This window comes from Kwoniella shivajii, chromosome 11 (assembly GCF_035658355.1).
Source record: "Kwoniella shivajii chromosome 11, complete sequence".
Taxonomy (NCBI): Eukaryota; Fungi; Basidiomycota; class Tremellomycetes; order Tremellales; family Cryptococcaceae; genus Kwoniella; species Kwoniella shivajii.
The window spans coordinates 1,229,754-1,252,079 of NC_085918.1; the positions used below are offsets into that span (position 1 = coordinate 1,229,754).

The 22,326-nt window shown below is 42.1% G+C and overlaps 8 protein-coding genes across 8 annotated transcripts; 3 read left to right on the forward strand and 5 right to left on the reverse strand.

Annotated features, from left to right (window-relative positions):
• Nucleotides 1–153: 153 nt before the first annotated feature.
• IL334_007874 (eukaryotic translation initiation factor 3 subunit I) lies at nucleotides 154–2,431 on the reverse strand (the record flags this gene model as incomplete). The annotated part of the gene is made up of 9 exons (XM_062939563.1): nucleotides 154–301; nucleotides 392–516; nucleotides 665–754; nucleotides 903–1,144; nucleotides 1,245–1,342; nucleotides 1,538–1,658; nucleotides 1,997–2,176; nucleotides 2,335–2,353; nucleotides 2,429–2,431. 9 exons carry the CDS (start codon nucleotides 2,429–2,431, stop codon nucleotides 154–156), a joined length of 1,026 nt encoding a protein of 341 aa, XP_062795614.1.
• A 392-nt stretch (nucleotides 2,432–2,823) lies between these two features.
• Nucleotides 2,824–4,028, reverse strand: IL334_007875 (pre-rRNA-processing protein PNO1; the record flags this gene model as incomplete). The annotated part of the gene is made up of 6 exons (XM_062939564.1): nucleotides 2,824–2,879; nucleotides 2,952–3,034; nucleotides 3,117–3,195; nucleotides 3,271–3,370; nucleotides 3,452–3,535; nucleotides 3,603–4,028. The coding sequence occupies 6 exons, from the start codon at nucleotides 4,026–4,028 to the stop codon at nucleotides 2,824–2,826; spliced, it is 828 nt and encodes a 275-aa protein (XP_062795615.1).
• An 881-nt stretch (nucleotides 4,029–4,909) lies between these two features.
• On the forward strand, nucleotides 4,910–7,345 carry IL334_007876 (uncharacterized protein; the record flags this gene model as incomplete). Its single annotated transcript, XM_062939565.1, has 5 exons — nucleotides 4,910–5,869; nucleotides 5,981–6,069; nucleotides 6,136–6,168; nucleotides 6,262–7,155; nucleotides 7,225–7,345. The coding sequence occupies 5 exons, from the start codon at nucleotides 4,910–4,912 to the stop codon at nucleotides 7,343–7,345; spliced, it is 2,097 nt and encodes a 698-aa protein (XP_062795616.1).
• A 708-nt stretch (nucleotides 7,346–8,053) lies between these two features.
• On the forward strand, nucleotides 8,054–9,601 carry IL334_007877 (uncharacterized protein; the record flags this gene model as incomplete). The annotated part of the gene is made up of 7 exons (XM_062939566.1): nucleotides 8,054–8,203; nucleotides 8,279–8,478; nucleotides 8,575–8,644; nucleotides 8,726–8,800; nucleotides 8,888–9,065; nucleotides 9,156–9,240; nucleotides 9,322–9,601. 7 exons carry the CDS (start codon nucleotides 8,054–8,056, stop codon nucleotides 9,599–9,601), a joined length of 1,038 nt encoding a protein of 345 aa, XP_062795617.1.
• Nucleotides 9,602–13,723: 4,122 nt separating this feature from the next.
• On the reverse strand, nucleotides 13,724–14,152 carry IL334_007878 (uncharacterized protein; the record flags this gene model as incomplete). Its single annotated transcript, XM_062939567.1, has 1 exon — nucleotides 13,724–14,152. The coding sequence occupies one exon, from the start codon at nucleotides 14,150–14,152 to the stop codon at nucleotides 13,724–13,726; it is 429 nt and encodes a 142-aa protein (XP_062795618.1).
• Nucleotides 14,153–15,324: 1,172 nt separating this feature from the next.
• On the forward strand, nucleotides 15,325–16,827 carry IL334_007879 (uncharacterized protein; the record flags this gene model as incomplete). The annotated part of the gene is made up of 5 exons (XM_062939568.1): nucleotides 15,325–15,408; nucleotides 15,513–15,758; nucleotides 15,822–15,875; nucleotides 15,988–16,272; nucleotides 16,483–16,827. 5 exons carry the CDS (start codon nucleotides 15,325–15,327, stop codon nucleotides 16,825–16,827), a joined length of 1,014 nt encoding a protein of 337 aa, XP_062795619.1.
• Nucleotides 16,828–17,280: 453 nt separating this feature from the next.
• IL334_007880 (uncharacterized protein) lies at nucleotides 17,281–18,080 on the reverse strand (the record flags this gene model as incomplete). The annotated part of the gene is made up of 2 exons (XM_062939569.1): nucleotides 17,281–17,546; nucleotides 17,675–18,080. The coding sequence occupies 2 exons, from the start codon at nucleotides 18,078–18,080 to the stop codon at nucleotides 17,281–17,283; spliced, it is 672 nt and encodes a 223-aa protein (XP_062795620.1).
• Nucleotides 18,081–18,648: 568 nt separating this feature from the next.
• Nucleotides 18,649–22,098, reverse strand: IL334_007881 (uncharacterized protein; the record flags this gene model as incomplete). The annotated part of the gene is made up of 12 exons (XM_062939570.1): nucleotides 18,649–18,900; nucleotides 18,985–19,125; nucleotides 19,190–19,287; nucleotides 19,359–19,458; nucleotides 19,534–19,625; nucleotides 19,685–19,756; nucleotides 19,818–19,992; nucleotides 20,051–21,209; nucleotides 21,268–21,305; nucleotides 21,362–21,453; nucleotides 21,523–21,985; nucleotides 22,081–22,098. 12 exons carry the CDS (start codon nucleotides 22,096–22,098, stop codon nucleotides 18,649–18,651), a joined length of 2,700 nt encoding a protein of 899 aa, XP_062795621.1.
• Nucleotides 22,099–22,326: the final 228 nt, after the last annotated feature.

Consider the following 22,326-nt stretch of genomic DNA (forward strand, 5'->3'; position numbering starts at 1 on the left):
CAATCATGCCCAATTCAGGCATCAATTCAACACACCATCGAGAGACCGTACTTGATAGATATTACAGTATATATGCATTTTCATTCCACTGATTAAAACCCCTTGGAAATGCGGAAAAAAATCTATATATCGTATATGCAAGATGAAAATAGTTTACACTTCGACTTCAGGTTCTAAATCACCAAAAGGTCTTGATCTGAAATAACCTTCATCAAACCAATGTACTCTTACGAAACCATCTTCCGCACCTGAAGCATAAGCTTTCCCTTGAGGATGAACAGCGAGTGTGTTGATTGGACCGCTATAAGTGGTATATCGACGTCAGCAAGATATACTAGTATTCAATCGGATATGTATCCAAAGTAGAAAGATGAAACCCAAAAAAACTCACAAATGTCCTTTGACTCGACCGACTTCCTCCTCGAACAACTTGTGCCAGAATCTAGATTCAAATTTACCCGCTCGTTGAGATGTGGTGGTTACCGACATTGCATCTTGACCACCACCGAGAATTACCTGTTGTTGGTGGGTTAGGATTGACTGGTCAGCAATGCTACTTCTGACCGTTTCCGTACGACAATGATTGGGCAGATCATCAGAGCGTGATCGGATGTCTGCTGTTTACGACCAATCCGGGACGCAACACGCAGGAAAGAACACTCACATAAGGACGTAATGGTGCGATACAAGCACTGTTCAAAGGAGTTTCCGTAGTGTACACTTTCATTTCTTGGAGAGTTTCAGAGTCGAAGATCTGTGTGAGCCGTATCAACGTCAGCCAGATCCATTTCTATGCCTATCATCTTGCCCAGTTCGACAAGCCCGTAACCATCCATCTCAACACTCCTTGCCCATGAAAAAACGGTCTTCGCTTGTTCAAACAAAGGGAACAGGAGACTCACTCTGGCAGTTTTATCTTTACTACTGGTAATGAAATAAGTTCCGTCTGGACTCGATTGAATATCGGTAATTTCACCAGAATGAGCATCATCGATATAATTCACTTCTTCACCTGATTTGACATCGTATTTCGCTACTTTACCAGATTCATGACCTGTTAAAATATATTCCGATAATGGTGACCATAAAGCTACTGTTGCTTTTGATCCTGATAAAGTCATTGTTGTTATGGGGGTGGTTGTTTCTGGTAAAGAGATCAAAGCGAGAATTTAGCAATGTTACTCTTTGATTTGCTGCGACGTGAATGAACGTAGTGTGATGATGTTATTTCGAAAGCTACTCACGAGCAGATGGTTCATCTCTGTTGATTTTGAATATTCGAATAATTGAAGGTTGACCACTTCGTTGTTCTGTGATGCTCAAAATGGTATCGTCGTCTTCACTGTGAAGTTGGTACAAATGTCATTATCAGCATTCGTCGATTGTATGAGCCAATCCGACCTTCAGAGTCCAATATCCCCAATCGCGTTTCCAAACATTCCTCCACTGAAATCAAACCTCTTATCCACCGGTTTTCACCCATTCTATCTCCTCCGTGATACCGACCTCAAAGCATTACAGAAGGCACCTTACTCACTTCCATTGTACCCTTTTGACAGCCGTTAAGAATTCCCAAGTGAACAAACATTTTCCCGTTGAGATATCCCATAACTTCATACAGTTATCTGCTGCCCCGGTGATGAGAAATCGTGATTGTGCTATGAGGAAATGAGGATTAGCTATACAATCTTTGGATGACATATTCGCAATTGCATCCTAATCAGACTGGATCTTTATTCTTTCTTGTGGTGTTTTGTCCAACATGGCAAAGCACATCCGTGAACTATCTCCATATATCCTATACCACCGAGAATCATCTTATATTTCTGTTCGCGAATCCCAACGACTCTATGATCTGGAAACTTTGGATCTGACTTTTATAAGGAATAGCTATTTCCTCCACTCGATCCTAACAAGTTCAATCCATCCCATACTCCGATTTACGATCCATCCCATAACCAATTCTGTTCACAAGATTTCAAGCGCAAAGACTCACAATCAACAGCAACAGTCCATACACTTCCATTATGTCCACCATCACCTTTAATTCCACCGAATGTACCTAATCGTTCACCATTCGAAGTGAACCATGCGTTTACCACTGAATCTTTTGATGCTGAGAAAAGTAAATCTCCTTCAGAGTTGAAGACGATTTGAGTGAGTGATCGCTCGTGACCTATTTATACCGAAATGAGAGTTGAGAAGTGTTCAGTTGGTCGGAAGAGTACAGCGGAATATTGTGCAGTGACCAAATTATCAGTTTGGTGTTGGATGAGAAAGGGGAGCTGTATTGTCAGTCTCTGTCAAAGTAGCATTGAATAAAAATGAACAGACCTTGAAGGATGATAGGTTTCTATTGATTGATTTTTTCAACCATCTATCAGCTAATCCTGCGATTTTCATACAAAAGAATAGCTAATGAGCTCACCATTTTGTGTTGACTGCTGTCTGTTTTAGTTGATTGATTTCTGAAGTGGTGATTTGAGCTATCCTCGTTCAACAGATGCAACTGAATGAGTGAGATTCAACGAACAATTAAACCCAAAGAATGTTGAATTCGACCCATATTCAACATTTCCACAAAAGAAAGTGAGTGAGAAATGAATGTGGCACTTTATTCGGTGATTCACGGTGTTATCTCACATTGGCGCAGCTTTTTGACCCATTGTTACTTGGAATGTACAAATTGCCACCCAACTGAATATAGATATTACATGCATATATCCCAGATAAATCAGGAATGGTATATAAAGAATAGTACAATAGTGATTTCATCCTCAATTAGACCGAGTGGCAGAACACAGAAAGACGTATGGATGAAATCTAGAACCTTTGTTTCATTCTTGCTCCAACCATCTTCAAATGAGCGTACACTTTGCCTGTATATGGTCATATTAATCAGTGTACGTTCTTAATGGAATGTAGCATATTCAGAACGTTTCTCAACTTACCTGGAGGAGAACCTAGAATCAAAGAAACGATAGCGTCTCTTGCGATTTTGATATTTTGTACAGAACCAAGAATGTGGATGTGTCTATAAGATTAGGTGTCAAGTAATTTCTGTCAGCTTGACGGTCTTTCGACTTTTGGGAGATAAAGGAAAAAATGCAACTCACGTATCAGCTAAAACGATACGAGTTCTACTTGCATTCTCAATTGAGAATTTCACTTTACCACCTTCACCTGCTATACGACCTATTCAACGTCATCTGACTTTAGCGGATTTTTCTTTTCTTACAGTTCACTCTGAAAATGACGAGATAGACTCACCTATAGCTCTTGATAAATGATCACCATGTAATGTCTTTACATCTTTGATTTCGAACGAATCAAGATACAAATCGTCTAATCTCAACAATGCCAAAGCATCCTATAGATCCCATAAGAAAGTATGAATTAGGTTCTCATTTCTTTAGCTGTATTTGAGTGGTAAGTGATAGATATTACTTACGTTGACGTCAAATCCCAATGAAAAAGCTTTAACGAAATCTGCTCCTTTTTGAATAGCACCAGTATCGATTGTATGACCTGAAGTCTATCAATTGCCCAATACTTCGTCATCAGTTGCATACCCTTCATCTCCCAATAAATTCGGGACTCACTTTCAATTCTACAGCTCTCCTTTGTGTGTTCATCCTGACTTGTAAACCCAGCATATCGACCATTGGTGTATACAGATTTACCCATTCTTTCTTCAGAGGTGTCATTCTGTGTGGTGGAATTGGAATTCTTCTAAATTCACCTTTTAATACACCGTTAGTTGCTGATTGTGGTAAAGGTGCGAAACCAGAAGAAGAAGTTGAAGTTGAAGCCGATCCCTCTGCTACATTATTTGAGGTTGAGGTTGATGGACCAGATGTAGAGCTTGAGATCAAAACATCATCATCATCTATTTCCATTGACTCTGTGGGTTCAGATATCGATACTGATTTAGTAGGTTTCTTGGGTTTAGTGGAAACTAATGAGAGTGTTGGTTGTGCTTCCAATTGAGCTTGTAAAGCTTTTTGTCGATGCGATTTATGAGCCATGTTGATCAATTGCTCTGGGCTCTGGTATCAGTATGCTGTTTCGAGTGAGCTGCTGAGTAGTGTATTGTGAGGATGTATCGCACAGAGAATGCTATATTGAGGTGACTATAGCAGTGAACAATACTTTCCGTTTAAAAGTGAAGATCTGAGAGTGGACGCAACTTTTGCAACTTTTGAACTCGGACCCTGAAGAAGACTGTATCATGATGTGGCATTTTGAGACTGGGAAGCGGACACGTGTGAAAATCGTGACAGAATAAGGAGATATGTTTGTGCCCTGAGATAAACTGAGCGTCCGTAGTATCCCTTTTTTACACACAGTGCTCCCCATTTGCGCATACAACCAAGAAGGAAAGAAAAGAGAAAGAGTGATACTCGAGTATGCAATGCACCGATGCATATCCCATCAATCAAAAAAAAGAAATAACAAAAGATATAATTAATTGTGATGATACTTAATGATTGTTCATGATTAAGATGATCTTATTTCCATAAATTGCTTGACGGTCTTACGACACATCAAGACGGTAGGATGTTTTTTTGCAACCAGCAATTGCTTCGACTCGGATTTCTCCTCACTGTCAGAAGCTCTAACCCTAGCATAAGGACTAATCACTCGTCGGAATGAAAGGGAAAGGAACAAACCCACTTTGCGGAAAGGCACCGTGGAATATATCCGATCAAGTGGCAGTGGAGGGTTTCCATAAAACCCCCATGTTTTACCCCCTCATTTTCCGTAAGTTAAAATGGGACATTTATTTTGGTTAGAATCACAACTCATTATTTGTTGATTTTGTTCCCATTTTTTATCTAATATCACCTTCCTCCGCTCTTAGTTCACTTTCTGGAGGGAAAAGGTGGTCACAGGTGTAGGATCAGTTATGCCACCTATCACCACTCCAGCCCCGCATAGAGCGGCAGCACCATCACCGTATTCGAGACAGAGTAGGACCCATTCTCTCACTCGTAGATCCTCCGACACGCGTAAGGATAAAGCTTTGGAAGGTGTTCTACCTGGTAAATCAGGCTCAATCCAGCTTCAAGCTCAAAATCCACCTCAACAAGGCAAGAAAAAGAAAGAGAAGAAGAAAAACAAGAAACGATCTTCTTCGTCCTTGAACTTTCAAATCAAACCTTCTGCAGCTGAACTACTCTCTTCCATCACCCCTAAAGAAGATAATGACGATGGAGATCAAGAGGAAGAAGCACAACAACAAATGAAGGGAACATCATCTAAAGCATTGGACCATCTCATGAATTTACGCAAACCCCCTTCTCCATCCCCAGAATCCGAACATGCTGAAGACATACAAATGACTCCTGAGAAACCACTTAATGATAACAAGATCGACACACCTACTTCATCTCGTACTGCGTCCGCCGGATCACCTATCGTCAAGAAAGGGGATACTAAGAGTCAAAAGAAGAGAGAGAGAAGACTCAAGCTCGTTGCTGAACAACAAGCTATAAACAAGAGATCGAAGCTGGATAACTGTGTGACTCAAGAAGATGTCTCGAACAAAGCTCAACCGACCAAGATGGAATCAGATGAGGTAGTTGCACGAAGAGCCGAGATGGAGTCGGCAGCTAAAGTGAAAGTTGAAGAGGAAAGAAAACGCAGATCGGATCAGGAATTAGCTAGAATTAGAGAAGAAAGAAGAAAACATAAGGAGCTGGAGGATCGTGCTGAGAGCGCTGAGAAAGAGCTTCAAACCTTCAAACTGAAAGTCGAAGAAGAAAGGGTCGCTACAGAGAAGAAGTTGAAAGAGGATGAAAGTTCATTACTCAAATTGCAAAAGGAGATTCAGGACGGAAAAGAGGTTAAGGATGCTCAAGCAGCTGTGAGCTTCTTTCATCCGCTCTTATCATGTCCCATTTCGAATTGAGCTTGGGCGATCGCTTGCTCGTGTACTATACTGCGTTGCGCTGGCCTGACCAACTTGCCCTACCAGCTCATCACTAATCACGATAACATCAAGAAAGCGATTGTGCATGCTTTAGAATGTGGAATCTGCTTGAATACAATAGATGATCCTCATATGTGAGCTAGCCCCTCTCGATATCATTCGGCGCTTGAGTATGTAGCTAAATTTGTCTACCTACCTAGTCTCTCGTGTGGTCATGTAGCCTGCAAGTCCTGGTGAGTTAATCACGCTGTCATTCCCGCATCAGCTTTTCATCCATTCACATAAGCCTGGACTAGTCAATTAACGTCTGCTTGTTCATCTGGCAGTCTCGTTGATTGGTTCCGGACACCTACCGCCCTTCTACATGAATATCATCAACCCATTACCGAAGAAACCGACCTATCCTATCGAGCGAAAGTATGTCATGTGTGTCGGGCGACTGTACTTCGTAAACCTGCTCGAGCGTTTTTCCTTCGAGCTATTCTCGAACCTCTCGGGTTGTACGAACATAAACCCCCACCCACTTCCCAGGATCCAGACCTATGGACAAAAATATTCCCGTTAGAAGCGAAGACATATCGGCTTTATGACTCGGAAGATCATGCTCATAGGTGTCCTGGTTGTTTAGGTGAGATCGTCGATGGCATATGTGAAGGGTGTGATCTGGAATTCAGTGATCATACTAGTGATGGCGAAGAAGGTGAAGAACTTTCCGAAGAGGAAGAGTTTGGAAGTGTACTTGGAGATGGAGAAATCGTCAGATTGAATTCTAGCTCGCCAGTCGGAGCTGAAATGTTCCTGGATGATGAAGCGGAAGTAGATGAATCGTCAAATGATGAGAGTGAAGCGGAAGAAATTCGAAGACGGCGACGGAGAGCAGATAGAGATGCAGCTGAAAGAAGACGAAGAAGGGTCGAAGGATCACCAATCGATAGTCAAGGATCAGTTGCGAGAAATCGAGCTTCGCCTGAAACAGGACTTCAGAATGTGCTGAATTTCCTCACTGGACCGGCTTTTGGAGGTGAAGATGACGATTCTGAATCTGAGGTATCGGAGAGAGAATTAGGCTCAGAAGATGAATACGGTGGATCGTTCATTGACGATGAATTAGATGAGAATGAGAATATGGACGATGGGGACTTACTGATGGAGAATGGAGGTTCTCCCAGATCAAGATCACCTTCTGCGTTATCATCTGAAGCTGATGTCACCCCACCTCGGTGAGCATTCTTCCGCTTCATCTTGAGGTGTTCAATTGGCATTTTAGGCTGACCTGGATTCACGTGTAGTGTAAGAAGAAGAGTCAGTCCTCCTTCTGCAAGCGAAGACGAAGATGAACAACCCGTTTTCATTGGAACAAGGAGAAGACCAGCTCCAATTATCCTGTCAGACTTGTCAGATGATGATTGAGCGGGTACACGAAAGGAGGCGCATTCTCAAAGAGAAGAGATGAAGAGGGAGTGTCGATGAGATCGCTTCGATGGATCATAATTAACATCGATATTTTTCCTTTCTCAACTCTGCTTACACACACCACATACGACCATCTACGAATCATTCACAAGACACACGTTATATCACTTTATCATTGTTGTTTTCATTATCACCTGTACTGGATTTTTCCCATTTGTATATATTCAGCATCATGTCAGCAATACTCCTATCTAACGTGTATATATAGCATCATGTATCTAATATTCATGCATTTTTCCATTCATCCTTCAGCACCATCTTATTAACAATGAAATGGGACAATGGCCGATTCCGGAAAATGCGGAAAGTGTTACTGGCTTATTCTTAGTGCAGATTATCAATCATACCGTCATCGGTTATAAACCTATGAGATGTGATCCGGATTCGACGGAGTGGAGGGGGGGGGGGACATACATCATTTTGAGTACCGAGCACATTATGCATTTCATCCCATTAGAAGTTTCACCAAGGTGTCGACTTGAGATTGTCAGACTCGCTCATCAGATCAAAAGCCGTCATCTTACAAGGCAACGCTATATATACTCGCCTAGAAAAATTGGAACATTGAAAAATCACATCTTCACTTTCGCTCTAAGAGAATTGATCAATCAGAAATTTCAGAAAAGACCAAAAAGAAAAACAGAGATGTCGTTACCTGAAGAAAACAAGCAAGTCGTACTTAACGAAAGACCTGCAAGGGGTCCCATCAATGATAACACGTTCAAGACCCAGATTGGACAAGTCAAAGAACCTGAAGATGGTGAAGTTGTAGTCAAAGTGGATTACGTCAGTATTGTGAGTTCCCTCTCTTTCAACGTCCAGTTTCTCTACTGTATTCCATTGGTTGATGTGGACGATTTGATGGTGTAGGATCCAACGATGAGAGGATGGCTTAATGATACCAGATCATATCTTCCTCCAGTACAAATTGGCGCAGTCATGAGAGCTACTTCATTGGGTAAAGTCATACTCTCAAAAGATCCAAATTTCAAACAAGGCGATTTGGTATTTGATACTTTCGGTTGGCAAGAATACTGGACTGGTCCAGGTAAAGCTATCCAAAAGAGAGTGTAAGTACATTCACCGAGATGAAGGATATAACCTGGAATCTATTAAAGCTGGATAGTCATGTATTGACGGTGACTGATGGCTGTTTGACTACATAGGACACCGGAAGGTGGAAGAGAAATTGATCATATGGGATTATATGGATTAACAGGAATGACAGCATATGTTGTGAGTACACACATCTAGGATATTGCTTTAACAGTTGATCTCTTGTAGATAGAATTTAAAGCTGATTCACAAATTGTTTAGGGTCTCTTCGAGATTGGTAAGATCAAGAATGGTGATCACGTAGTCATTTCAGGCGCAGCAGGAGCTGTTGGACAAGTGAGTTTGTACCACTAATCAACCTCATTCATGTCAAAATGGAGTATCATTGACAGTGTCATTAACCTTCTCTCGTTCGTTTCGCAGGTAGCGACGCAAATCGCTATTGCTCATCCAAAATGCACCGTGACAGCAATTGCTGGATCTAAAGAGAAATTAGATTACCTAAAGAAATTAGGTGCTCATAATGTCTTGAATTACAAAGATTCAGATTTCACGAAACAATTCAAGAACGTTGGATTGATCGATGTATATTTTGACAATGGTGAGTAGCTTGTGCGAATTCATTTACTCCCCATACTCGTCTACATAAAGTGCTATGCTGAATGGATTTCGTGTATTTGTCATATGACAGTCGGAGGTGAAATTCTTGATCAAGCTTTATCTCAACTTAATCCTTATGCTAGAATCATCGCCTGTGGTGCAATTTCAGCCTACAAGTAAGTACGAAAACAGCATATCCTTACATTCCTCATAGATATATAAAAAAACTATGGCTCATCCCCTGGTTTGTCTATTAGCGCTGAGAAGCCCGCACCTCTATACAACTACTTTAACCTCGTTTCTATGAAATCTACCATGCGAGGATTCATCGTTCTTGATCATGCCAACATGTTTAAAGAAGGATCAGAGTACTTGGCTAACTTAGTCAAAGAAGGAAAGATGAAAGCTGATTATCATGTAACATACGGATTGGATACATGTGTATCTTCATTAAAAGATTTATTCGAAGGTAAAAATACTGGTAAGATGGTTGTCAGTTTGAAAGGTGATAAAGAAGAAGCAAAAAGTAAACTTTGAATAATATGAATTCGGATCATATCATCGTTGAGATGGGTATCGTAGTGTAGATATACATGTACGTGATGAAACGAAACCTGCTTTAGGTCAAAGTTTTAGGGTCGAAAACATAGATCAAAAACGGATTACAAGCAGGATATGATTCAGATGTTTCCCAGCTAAACAGGTGATGGAATGGTACATATATTGAGCGATACGTAGAGCCGTAAAATAGTATATATAAGAAAGATATCATATCGACTTTCACCAATCTCGGTTAAACACCGAAACCTGATTAAGGGTGTTGCTTTTCAAGCTCGTTCCATTTTTGCTCTGTGCTTGCGGTAGTATAGTTACTCTTGTCTTCTTGCAATTCTTGTATCCTCCGGATCTGCCGAAGGATACCTAATTCTTCCTGTTCTTCCGCTGTGAGTCTTGTTTCTTGGTGGATTTTTTCGATCAAAGTCTGATCTTCTTCTGTGATTCGACGTTCCGGCCACACGATCGGACAGTATCGTGCCTGTGAAAGTTTCGCCGAGTCTTGTTGAAATGAAGAGCCACTTTCGCTATGGTTGTATTCGAAACTATTCTTTGTGCCAGCCCATTCCGTTTCCACTGGCACAATTGCACTTTCATCACTTCTGACGAACTGTTGCCATCCACGTGATGCTCTGTGTGCATTCTTGCATTGGGCTACATATAAATCGTATTCATCGCATCGTATTGTGACGGAATCCTGGATACCTCTGGATTTACAATATGTTGTATACGACCGAACGTGTGAGACCACTGAGTACTGATAGACTCGCATATCAAACATTCACTCATTGTGTCGGATGCAAACAACAGCACAAATGACGGTTATGCTTCAGGTGATCAAGGAGAGGGGAGAGGAAAGTCGGAAGTACCCACACATCTGCTACATGATTGATGATCTTTAAAGTTACGCTTCTTGTATCTCAGTGGGCATTTAGGGTTTCCTGATCCAGTTGAAATAGCTTTACTGTCGTATGAAGATCGTTCTCCACTTTCACTGTCGTCATCGGGTAAATGAGGAAATGGACAGTCGCAACCATCAAATATATGATCAAGTTTGAATTTGTGAGGATTGCTTGACATGAGGAATTCTGCTTTGCAAATTTTCTTGCAAGAGAAATATGTATACGAAGAAGATTAAATAGTCAGGCAAAGTCCAGTCTATTCCGGTAGCTATCGATATGGGGAGTGTTGGTGAATGACGGTATTTGTACTTCTTTAGCGCAAAGGCAATAAGAAGGTTGATCCGTATATCACGGACGACCTCCATTGATTGCTCCTTTATCGCCTCAGAAGTCAATTTCAATCAAGGCAGGCAATGTGTGCATCAATCGTACCACAGACGAGATCCATACATACTACACCCCAAATGGGCAATGGTCAACATCCGTGTGCTGTACGAGTGGTGGTCTAAGTCATATGTGTGATCTTCGCACCATAAATCATACAACATACAGTGGGCAGAGATTCATCTTCTTGTTATGACCTACGGCACCTCTTTAAACTGGCGAATTTGTAGACCAGATCAGACATTCGTTCGATACACAGGACAAGACATCATACAATATTTTTAGTCAACGCTACAAGAGTCTTCAACGTGAATGATGGGTGCAAAAGTCTGCTCCATAAGCCAAGTGACCTTGTATCGACAACTGATCAAAATGAATGATGAGGCCAGAACGCATACGGATCCTGCGTGATTAATTGGGGTGATCCGGATTGAGGGAATTTGCACTCTAAACATGCGTCTGGGGCAATGCTGTGAAGAAGCAGAGAGGACACACTACTAAGTAGTACAGTATGCACCAAGGGTAGATTATGCATGACAGTGAATATATATTCCTACCGAGTGTAATGAAATGGCATATACGTATCCGTATTCATATTAGTATATGAGCAGGCTCAACCTAGAAGCCGTGAACTGAGTATTGACCCTTTTGGACAGTTCACTGATTGAGCTCCTTATACACGGTCGTAATTCTGATTCGATAGCCAGCGGAGTCGAGCAAGATAGGCGACCTCTTCAGGTGTCGGCTTCATATCCTCTCTAATCTCATTAATGATGTTCCACTTGTCATTGGAATCTTGGCCACGGTCATTGAAGTTCTCAGTTGGATTTTCGGGATCTTCTTCTTGACTGGAAGTCCCCAATGTGTGTTTGGATTCATCTCCTGCTTTCTTCTTCCCTCTTCGGATACTTCGAAGGGATGAATCGGATCCCTCTGCTTTTTTTCCCTCAAAGAACTTGCTCTTAAAGCTACTCAGCGTGAGAGGGTATGTCTTTGTTTTAGCACAGTCACTGCAGTGCGTCTCAAATTGGTCACACATTCTTGTATAAGGAGTGTCGCGACCTGAAGATTTACAGCATGCAGCGTAACTCTTTAAGCACTTGAGTCTTATAGACTACACAGTGATAGGAGGTAAGCTGCTGTCAGCTATCACCAACGTAGGCGTGTCTTCGGTCTCTTTTTGTTCAACAAACCTCGAGCAGAAGGTTGACGCAACTTACACATGGATGACAGATGGTATCACCATCGCCTTTGAAATCCCTGTAACCGCTCGAACAGCTGATACTTGTTTGATCAGGGGACGTACTTTCGACGGTTCCATCATCATCATGGGCGATGGAACAAGTGCAAGTGCCCTGCTTGACAGTCTTATCTGTAGCTGACATGTCGTCGGTAATAGGTATATTGCGGATGTTGTGTATGTGGGAATGGAAGAAACGAGAAAAAATGAGAGGGAGTTTGTCCTCTTTTTGTATTGCTTTCCAGGGGCTGTGCCCCTCAAGTCAAACGTGGGTTCCTGTCCAAGTCTGGATTCTGTGCATGACTTCCATTGACAGCTCGGCATCGCCTCATCGCATTCGCATTCACAGATAAGTGAGATGCATGATTCTAATGACAATGGATGATCTTCGTTGATGGATTGATTGCCAATCCAATACACTGCATATACAGGCAGATAGCGTTTTTAATAAAAGGATGGTCTCAGTAATTATCGTTGTAGCTTCACTGCTTTGAAGCTGCAGTAGCACAGATGATTCTTGCTTCTCCGGCGGTCTCTGTCTAATGACCGTATCATGGGCCTGGGCTCTTCGAGTATTGTACAAAGGATGATGCAGAATTCATTCTAGTCAATGCTACATCTGAACTACGAAGTACCGTGATAAGCTGAAGCAGCCAGACCAAGCGAAGCTCACACTTCCAAGGGGCCTGCACAGAGGTATGCGACGATCGCGGAACTTCTATCATTGCTGGGCATGATGAGATCAGAAGCACACAAATTCAATCTTCGCTTTGGTCGGATACAGAGATGGAAACAATTCAGCGCTGTTCACTGAACCTCAATATTTGAGTAGCAGTATCGTTGTGGCTATGTTCGTCGTCGTCCAATATGGTACATTAGCTTGCCCAGAGGAATTGCCACCTGCCACTTTGTATGGTGGTAACCAATATGCTCTCTTCTTACCCAAATCATTTCGAGCAGAAGATTGACGTAACTCACACTGATGACACATGGTGTCACCAGCGCCCTTGAAATCCTTGTAACCCTCTGTTCAGCTACAGTAATTGTCACCTGCCACTTTCATCATAGGACGATAGGGGATGAATTCCGGTTGTCTTGGTCTGATCACCAACGGCATATCAATCATCCTCACCACCTTTATATGGAGTTGCTTATATATGGTCAGTCGCTTGAGCGTTCGCATTTGGACCTGCATTCGAGAGACTGAGTTTACATCCGAGCTCAATATTCGTCACCAAACGCCATGATCAGTGCCCTTTTCTATACTATATCTTCCTCCCTGCCTGTTTGGCTATCTGTCATACGATCTGTGCATCCTGACTGGAGCCGATGTTGATCATCGTAACACTCAAGCTTGTAAGCCTCCGCAGACGAGTGGTCTCCAGCTGTATCTCAAATTGCATCCTTGTTTGTACTGGAGATTGTACGCTTACAGTTGCAAAAAATGTTGTATAAGATACCTATCAAATATGTACAAAATCAGGGTGTGGTCAACGTATCCCTAGACAGTGGAGGCTAGTGAAACGGGACGAATGGTATATACGTTGACCGACATGTAGAATCATCCAATAACGTTATTTATGCCGAAAAGTGATGATACCCAGCTGACGCAAGCAACTCATTTGCACTGGCTGCGAAATTTTGATCACTGAATTGACCTCCAAGCTTATTCGAATTCCCCTCTGTGTCAGCTGGGGTATCACTACCTTCTTCCTGCAATTGTTCTATCCTTCGAATTTGCTCAAGTACATCTGATGATTCCTCTTCTTCTGTCAACCTTGTACTTTGGTTTGTCAATGGATCGAGTTTGGATCTGCCTTCATCCGTGTTGGAAACACGTTGTGTTTCTTCCGATGAATCTGCTGCCGCTTGACCTGGTAGATTAGGAGTCGAAGAAATGGCTGCAAAGTAGTCTGGAAGAGCCTCCCATGGTTTTCTGGAATCAAGCGAGTCCCAAGAATGGCCCGCAACGCTTGTAGAAGCCCAGCCTCGGCTGAGTACTTCCATCGATATTGCCGGCGTGTGAGTGGGAAGCCTTCCGAGTTCTAGGGTATCATTCTCCCATCCATCATTCTCCGATCTTTCGGAGCTTGGAGATATCCTTGGAATAGATTGGTCTTCCTTCGAGGATCGCCCCTTTTTGTTCTTATTTCTTTCTTGTGTCCGAAACCTATCTCGGAAGGGATCGCGGTGTTCTTTGAGAGCTTTCCGTTTCCTTTCCTGCCAGTCGGCCTTGTCAGAGTCAGGTTCGGTTTCATGTAACCACGTATTTTTATCCGAATTCTCCTTACACCATTCGCTAGCGACACTTCGACTGTCACACTGGATTTAGATCGAGACAAGGGGAGTGACAAGCGACATGATAGGTCAGCTAGAAAATCTTGAGTCACGCTAGATGACAAAGAGGAAACCACTCACGCAGTGCCCACACAAGGTAACTTCATCTTCACCCGGAAAAAGCTTGATCGAAGTTTTGCATTTTCCATCTGCACCGTATCTGTCTTTCACTGTATTGACACCACTGCTTTTCGAGGTGATAGAACGTTTCCCATCGCATTTGAAGTCCTTCATGGTCAAAAGCGTGGGATCGGGAGACGTTAGTGTATCCCTTTGACCAGAAGTAGACTGCACATCGATCGCAATTGATGTTTGACTAGACATGCTATAGACTGTTTCTCTTATGATATCGATGTATGCTCTCAAATCAGTAAAACAATAAACGTATAGGGATGATAAGGGAAATAGAACTATAAGGGCGTAAGACTGGACTTTTATGCTCTCCTTCGATAGGTCGTTCATGCGATTCAGCATAGCCTTTGAGGTGGCTGAATCAAAGGAAGTACAAAAGCTCCTTACCATATCACCCTTTGAAGGAATCGAAGCCCATAGAAAGGACACATAGCCCACAAGGGATTGACTCACTCTTTTGCGAAACCTCCATATTTAAGTAGCAGTATCGTTGTGGCTATGTTTGTCGTACAAGCACATAGTAGCTTGCCCAGAGGAATTGCCACCTGCCACTTTGTATGGGAATGGGATCAAGTCCGGTTGACTCAATCTTATTTTTACCCGAATAGACTAATTGCATTTCAACCATCCTTATCATATTCGCATTCTCGAGAGATTCGTTATTCTTCCTTGTTCATCATTGTCTCCCTTCACGTTGAGGTGTAGTCGAGATGGATCCTTCATCATCTTCAAATCCCAGCTCGAACCGACAGGAATTGATACGCAATGCGGTCTTATTCCTCAATGATCCAAAAGTAAGTCTCTCCTGTTTTCTTCTTCTTCTCCCTTCGCTATGTCGACGTCATAAATTCTCTTATATAATTAACCTTTTTTTTGTTTTTTTCGAAATTTGGTGTAGGTTCATTCATCTTCACTCACATCCCGAATCCAATTTCTAGAATCAAAGGGATTAAATGAACCTGAAATCCAACAGGCGTTATCTCAAGCCTCGAATAGCCCGGTTGGTGAAGGTGATAGAGAAAGATTAAATGGAAGACCACCAAACGTTCCTAGGTATAATGGTGAATATGGTGAACCATATGGATATAGTACAGGGATGATACATCCTCCTGAACCTCCAAGGCGAGATTGGAGAGATCTGTTTGTGAGTGTTTGAGATTGATGACTGCTTCATGATACGTGGTGCATGCTGATAGAAAATTCATAGATCATGGCTGTCATCTCTGGTGGGGTAGTGTATGGCTTGACTGCATTAGCGAAAGTAAGTTTATCATCTATCACGTCAAGAAGGTGTGAAAATCACTTTAAAAAATGGAATTTCTCATTTTGTCTCATTCATGAACTGACTGTTAACTCAACGTACTTAACAATAGAAATACCTCTTACCTCACTTACAACCTCCTTCCACAACTTCGTTCCAAGATACTTCTTCAGCTTTGACTCAATCATACGATGAAGCCGCGAAACTTCTTACCGACTTGACGGATCAAACCACGAAACTACAATCGTCGATCGAAGAAGACAGGGAAAGGGTCGGAAACGTTGTGGGTGAAGTTGAAGAAGCGCTTAGAAGTGTAAGGGATAGTGAAGAGAGATGGAGAGAGGAGATGAGAGATATGAGAAGTGAAGTTGAGAGTGTAAGGGAACTTGTGCCGAAGGTAAGTTTATCGCGGAGTATATCCATATGCTGTGTTTCTCTCAACCGTGTATCAAGGGTAAGCGTGCAGAGGGGAATGAAACATATACACTGAGATGAGTTGAGATGAGTGAGACCAAGAGATGTTGAAGAGAACCGAATATTCAAAACCGGCTGGTAGCTGTATACTTCCGAGTGATATGCTGATTCATCTTTCCCAAACACCTTGTAGATGATAGAGAAACATTCTGCATCACAATCAATGGCATTATCTGATCTTCAAAATGAATTACGTTCACTGAAAACACTGTTGTTATCTCGTCAAAACCAAAATCAAGGTCCGAGTCAAGCTCAATCGCAACAACCTCAGTCGAATGGATCCACGCAATCAGGTGGAATCAGTTCAACTACAGCAGCTGCTAATGCATTACTGACTCCACGAGGAAAAGGAATTCCAGCTTGGCAATTACCTTCTTCATCATCGTCAACAGGAACACCCAGTGGTAGTTCGACTCCCTTAAACGGAAGTGGAATCTTGGAGAGGGGAGATGATAGACCCAAAGAGGATGGAGTATAGTGTGAATGGACTCAAGGCTATTTTTTTGGTTTTCTTGGAGAGTTGAATTTCCAGTGGAGAATATGGAGCATGTCTATATACCTTATAGTGCGAGTACAATTATGTATGCTCATGTATCAGCCCTTAATATTCTGGAGTATATTACATAGTATGAAAGCTACTAGGCTGGATATCTACTTCGCAGTTCGCCTCTAGGTCATCAACATGTTGTGAACCCGTAAAAGAGTCAACCCATTCTCTATATGTCTTGGTTTTTCTCGCATTTCCTGAACAAGGTGTTGATACCCTCAGCCACCTCTCATGAGAAACATATGTCGTAGATTCTAATTGTTGCTTTGGGATGCGGGTCGGGTTTTCATATCTACTCGTTGTGAGTATTACCTCAAGACCATACTGTCCAAAGTACTCCGACATATCTCCCACCCACATAAAATGCAAAATGGAATTGACTGGTCATTCCTCGCCTTCAGCTTCATCGAAACTAAGCATTCCTTTCTTCGCTTTCTTCTTTTTCTTTTTCTCGCCGTCTCTCTTTCCATCTTCCTTTTGTCCGTCCTCAACGGTACTACCTACCAGTTTCCTTTTATTGGTATTGCTATTTGATTTTGGTATTATGGCGCTCTTGGATTTACTTTGTGAGGATGTAGAATTTACATTTGACTTTGATGTGGATTGTGAATCTGTTTCAGGCTGGGGTGAAAGAGATGGTTCGCCTCTTGCTATGAAATGATGATTATTTCCAGTCAGCAGGAAAAATCCAGGTAAGAGAGGTTTGAGGAATGGATGACTGATATCAATCCAGTTTCCATCGAGGTAAAATAATGGATTAATACATCGATAAACTCACCTTTTCTTCTTAGTTTATTTACTTCATCTTTACTGAGATGTCTACCTTGTTTCAATACGACTATTTGGGGACCTTCCTCGCCGCCTCCACCGAAAGTTTCTCCCCATTCATCATCACTTTCTTCCTCTCCTCCCTCTCCTCCCCCCTTTCCGCCGTTTTTAAGTCGCGGATCATTGTCGCCCTCGTCGTCACTTCCTCCTGCCCATCGACCTTCCTTGGGTCTGGAAGGTATAGCTTCTCTACCGTCGTTCCTCGGATCTACTTGAAATCGCGAAGAAGAAGAAGCAGAAGAGGGAGGAGGAGGGGACGGTGGTTTACCGAAATTTTGTAAGAATTTAGGTTTCACAGCTACATATGATAAATTCGATAATTGTTGTTTCGATGGGCCTCTCTCCTTCTTTGACATCTTTTACCAGTAAGCTGTAGATCCCGGGTGATAACTCTGTTCTCTCGTATCAATGCAATGAACACAGAGAGAGCAAGAAGGATGGAGGAGGAGCAAGTTGCCATGTATCGAACTATCAGGTCATTTCAATCTGTCGAACTAATCCAAACAAAATGAACCTCCACTCGTGGGCGAATTCTCATTTTCCTTTCGGTCTATATCTCTCAGATATTCGTGATGTTTGTCAGAACGATATTTGCCTTGACCAACTTATGAGTTATCCATGACGACCGCCCTAAGCTGCATGCGACTATCGTTCCATGACTATAGATAATAGTACAAAATTGATTTCTAGATAAATTAAACTACATCGATTGATCAATCGTAAAACATTCGTGTCTAAAGTATCACGTCACTCCCTACCTCACCATGTTGGACTACATAATTACTACAAAATGATACTGATTATAACCCTTTCGCGAAACCTTTGCTCCCTCTCTGTACTTTCGTCTCCCCTGCGTCTCCCCTGTCGATAATCTTTCGCTCCTTTTCTAGATAACCTATCCCCACTCGCGCTTCACGATATCCTTTATTCCTTCCAGCCATTCAGCAATTCCCTCAAATCCTCCGAGATAACTTTTCTCTCCTTCTTTTTATTCTCCTCGCTGTCATCTCCCTCTTTCTTGGAAGTGACTCCAGATGTATCGCTTAGAGTTTTACGATGTCTTAGTCCCTCTTTACCTTTCTGCTCTACCTGTGTCTCCTTATCCAAATCCTCTACTAAAGTCTTGAATGATAAGAACAACACTTCAGCTTGAGCTAATGTAGTATCGAGATCGATCTGTGGGCGAATTAGTCGTAAGTTTGGCTATCACGTATGGCATCTTGGAGTTGAGCTCGTAAAAGTGGAAAGACCAATACTTACAGTTCCACTCAAATCATTTGCGTATTTCAAAACTTCATCAAACTCAGTCAAATACCTGATCAGTACATCTCGATGTGATTGTAGTACAGCAAGAGCAACGAATAAGATGAATTGATTGGAATAATGATTTGTCCAAAGTACCTGTCAACCAGTGATTGATCAACCACAGTATTCCTGTTCTGGATAGAGCTTAAAATCAACTCACCTCCCATAATTTGATCACTTGCTCAAATTTGAATTCCCTCTTGAACGAAATCAATATCCATCGGAAACAGAAGAACAAGTTTAACGAATCGGTTCTTTCTGTTTTGGCCGGAACAACAATCAAAATAAGCTAGTTTTACAAATCTGAGACTCATGATCAGCAAGCTTACCTAAATGAGCATACAATTCTGGATCCATGACACTGATCAATTGCTGTAAGGTTGACAGTTTTCGTTTCATACCACTTTGGTCTCGAAGGAAGTTACTTTCCTATTGACATCACGATGATCAGCTCATGACTCTATGCCTTCGACGTTCTCATATGGGTTGGAAAATCCTACGAACCATCATCTTCATAACCCCTACTAAACCCCAGAAAGAATCCGCCTCATTGGCATCGAATACCACGTAAATCGGTGAGAGCAGATCGGACATGCCTATAATATGTATGTGAGCTACTATCATCCGAAACGGCGGCGCATATCGATGAGCTCACCTTGTACATATCCTAAATCCGGCGAATATGTATGATAAGTCATCAAGATTGTTCGTAGCGCAGCAATATGTGCTATATTCGAAAGCTCCAGAATCAGCTATGCCTCTTGTACCACTGAACTAGCAGCACTCACGATTCAATGCTGCCACGCCACCTTCTTCTTCGTCACCTTGTCCGTCATCGGCTATACTACCTCTTCTCAAACTGGTAGCTGCACCACCGCCTTCTTTTTCATGATTACCGTTTTTGGCGGCATCAGAGGGAACCGCATATATTGACTGATTTCTATCTGTTCTTCTGCAATCGACCTGGTATTTCATCGATTAGCTTTATGATATGGATCGAATGGTTGTCGATAAAACTTACATCGATTCTATGCCATTCTTCTCTCCAATCATCTCTTCCACCACTCAAATTCACTTCAACCTTCCATTTACTTTTCAACCCTTGATACACTTGTCTTTTGGCTTTTCTAGCTTCTTCCCTTTGATTCTTCCTTTTCTCTTTCCCCAATTCTCCACCTCCCAATCCACCAATTGACCAAGGGATGATACCCAATAAGACTTCCCAACCTTCTCTTCTGGCTTTTTTCTCCTCGGATTCAGTTGAATCTGTGAAACCTCTCTTGAAAATTTCTCTTCTCACGTATAATTCATCTCTTCCTTGAGCAGCAAAGGATTCCCAATCTCTGGATGTAATTGGATGTTGGGGTGTTCTAGTTGGATTTGGTATAGGTCTTTTCGAATATGATTTAGGTAACATTGAAAATACACCTAATGAACTCTCTAAATCTTCCATGGGTGAAAGTGAACCTGAACCTGAACTTCTACGCAAACGAGCTTGAGAAGCGATTTCATCCCGACGAGCTTTTTCACCTTCTTCAGCAACTACTCTTGCCCACCTAGCGAGATATAATCGAGCAGACTCAAATTCGTTTGCTACATCACTTGCTTTTCCGGTCTTTGGTGGTAATCTTCCTGTTCTCTCCCATTCTCCAGGGACATGGACCAATGATCGTACAGCTGGTGGTAAATGGGGAACGACAGGTTGGGCTAATGGATGTGAGAGTACTTGTGAAGCTGCTTTTCGAGAGAGGTTTGTGAGGTTTGAAAGAGATGTCATGAGGGTTTGCTTCGGTGTAACATTGTTCAGAACAGCCGTGTTGGGATACGATTGTTTAGGTGGATATGGCACAGTTTTGGGAGGTTCGGATGGTTGATTGACGAGTACAGGTTTACGCTGAGGTGGTATAGCTTCAGGTTCTTCTTCCAACCCAGCTTCATGTACCTCTCTATCGGATTTACTCGGGTTAACGAGCCAAAGCTCTGCACCCATATTCTTCCTTGATTGAAGAAGCCGAGATCTGACGACTGTAGCTCTGCTTTCTAAAAGAGACAAGAACGGTGGGAAACCCCATTGTGCACGAGGAAGTGGTTGTTGAGTATTTGGTGCGTGAGGCGTAGCGAGAAGAGGTGATTCGTCATCATGGAAGTATAAAGTTGGTAGTGAGATGCCTCCCATTAAGCTAGAGAGATGATACGGGTCAGTATTGATCCCGCGACTTGATTTGAGCATCGACTCACTTGAAAGTCGCTGAACCATACCAGTGGGACAAGCTCGGCTGAATCGAGACATATAAGCTGTGGACTTTCGGATCTTAGTGGCAAAGCAGCTTACAGGATAAACTAGTATACTATATATACTGGTGATTGGGATTGAGAAAGCGTATTTTTCTCCTTTTGGCGGAGGGAGAGACACGAATACGAATCCTGTGCAATTTAAGTATCTGTTAGTTGTCCATTCATTTTATTAAATAAAATGTTTTTCCTTCCACTTACCATCTTCCTCTTCTCCGTCATGTTCACTTTGATTACTTCTGCCTTCAACTCTTCTGTATCCTTCTCTATCTTCTACATCCATCCTATCGAGTAATTCATCCGGAACCCATGTAACCAAAGTTTCTGTTTTTCTACCTCCTCCATTTTGAGCAGTTGAATCTAGATGTGGGGCTAGAGAATGTGGAACTGCATGTTCAACTTCCACTATACCAAGATATCCTGATATGTTATCTTTGTTGAAAGAAGTAGGATGTATCGATACGTGTGATTTACAATAAAGTAATTTAGCTTTTTTGCCTTTGTTTACACCTCCCCCACTGTCCCCTTTTTGAGCATGATCAGGAACGTGTTCGAAAGAAGTGTTTGTAGACGAAGGTGAATTAGCTTGTTGTCGAGATGATATGGATGATATGTTGATTAGTGATGATGAATCGGATGAAGTTGAATGTCTAGCTGTATTGACCTTGGATCAAATTAGATAATAAGTTGAAAAGTCAGTTCTTCGCTCATGCGACTTTAGGTGGCAAGAAAAGTCATCGTCTAGGATGTTTCACTCACTTCGTCCGAGGTAGTCATATTTGATCTCGTATCAAAGTTCTCCAAGAACCTCATGAGGAATGACGGTTGAGGATGAGATGACTGAAGGATGAGGATGAGAATGTTTTAACAGAACATGATATAGCAGTATGATATATTTAGGGATGATAAGCACAGTCTGAATATCGTCATCGTTATCTTTCGATCAATTGATGATCTATCATTCTAATTAAGTACTCCATTTAACATCTGTAGTTACTGTACCAG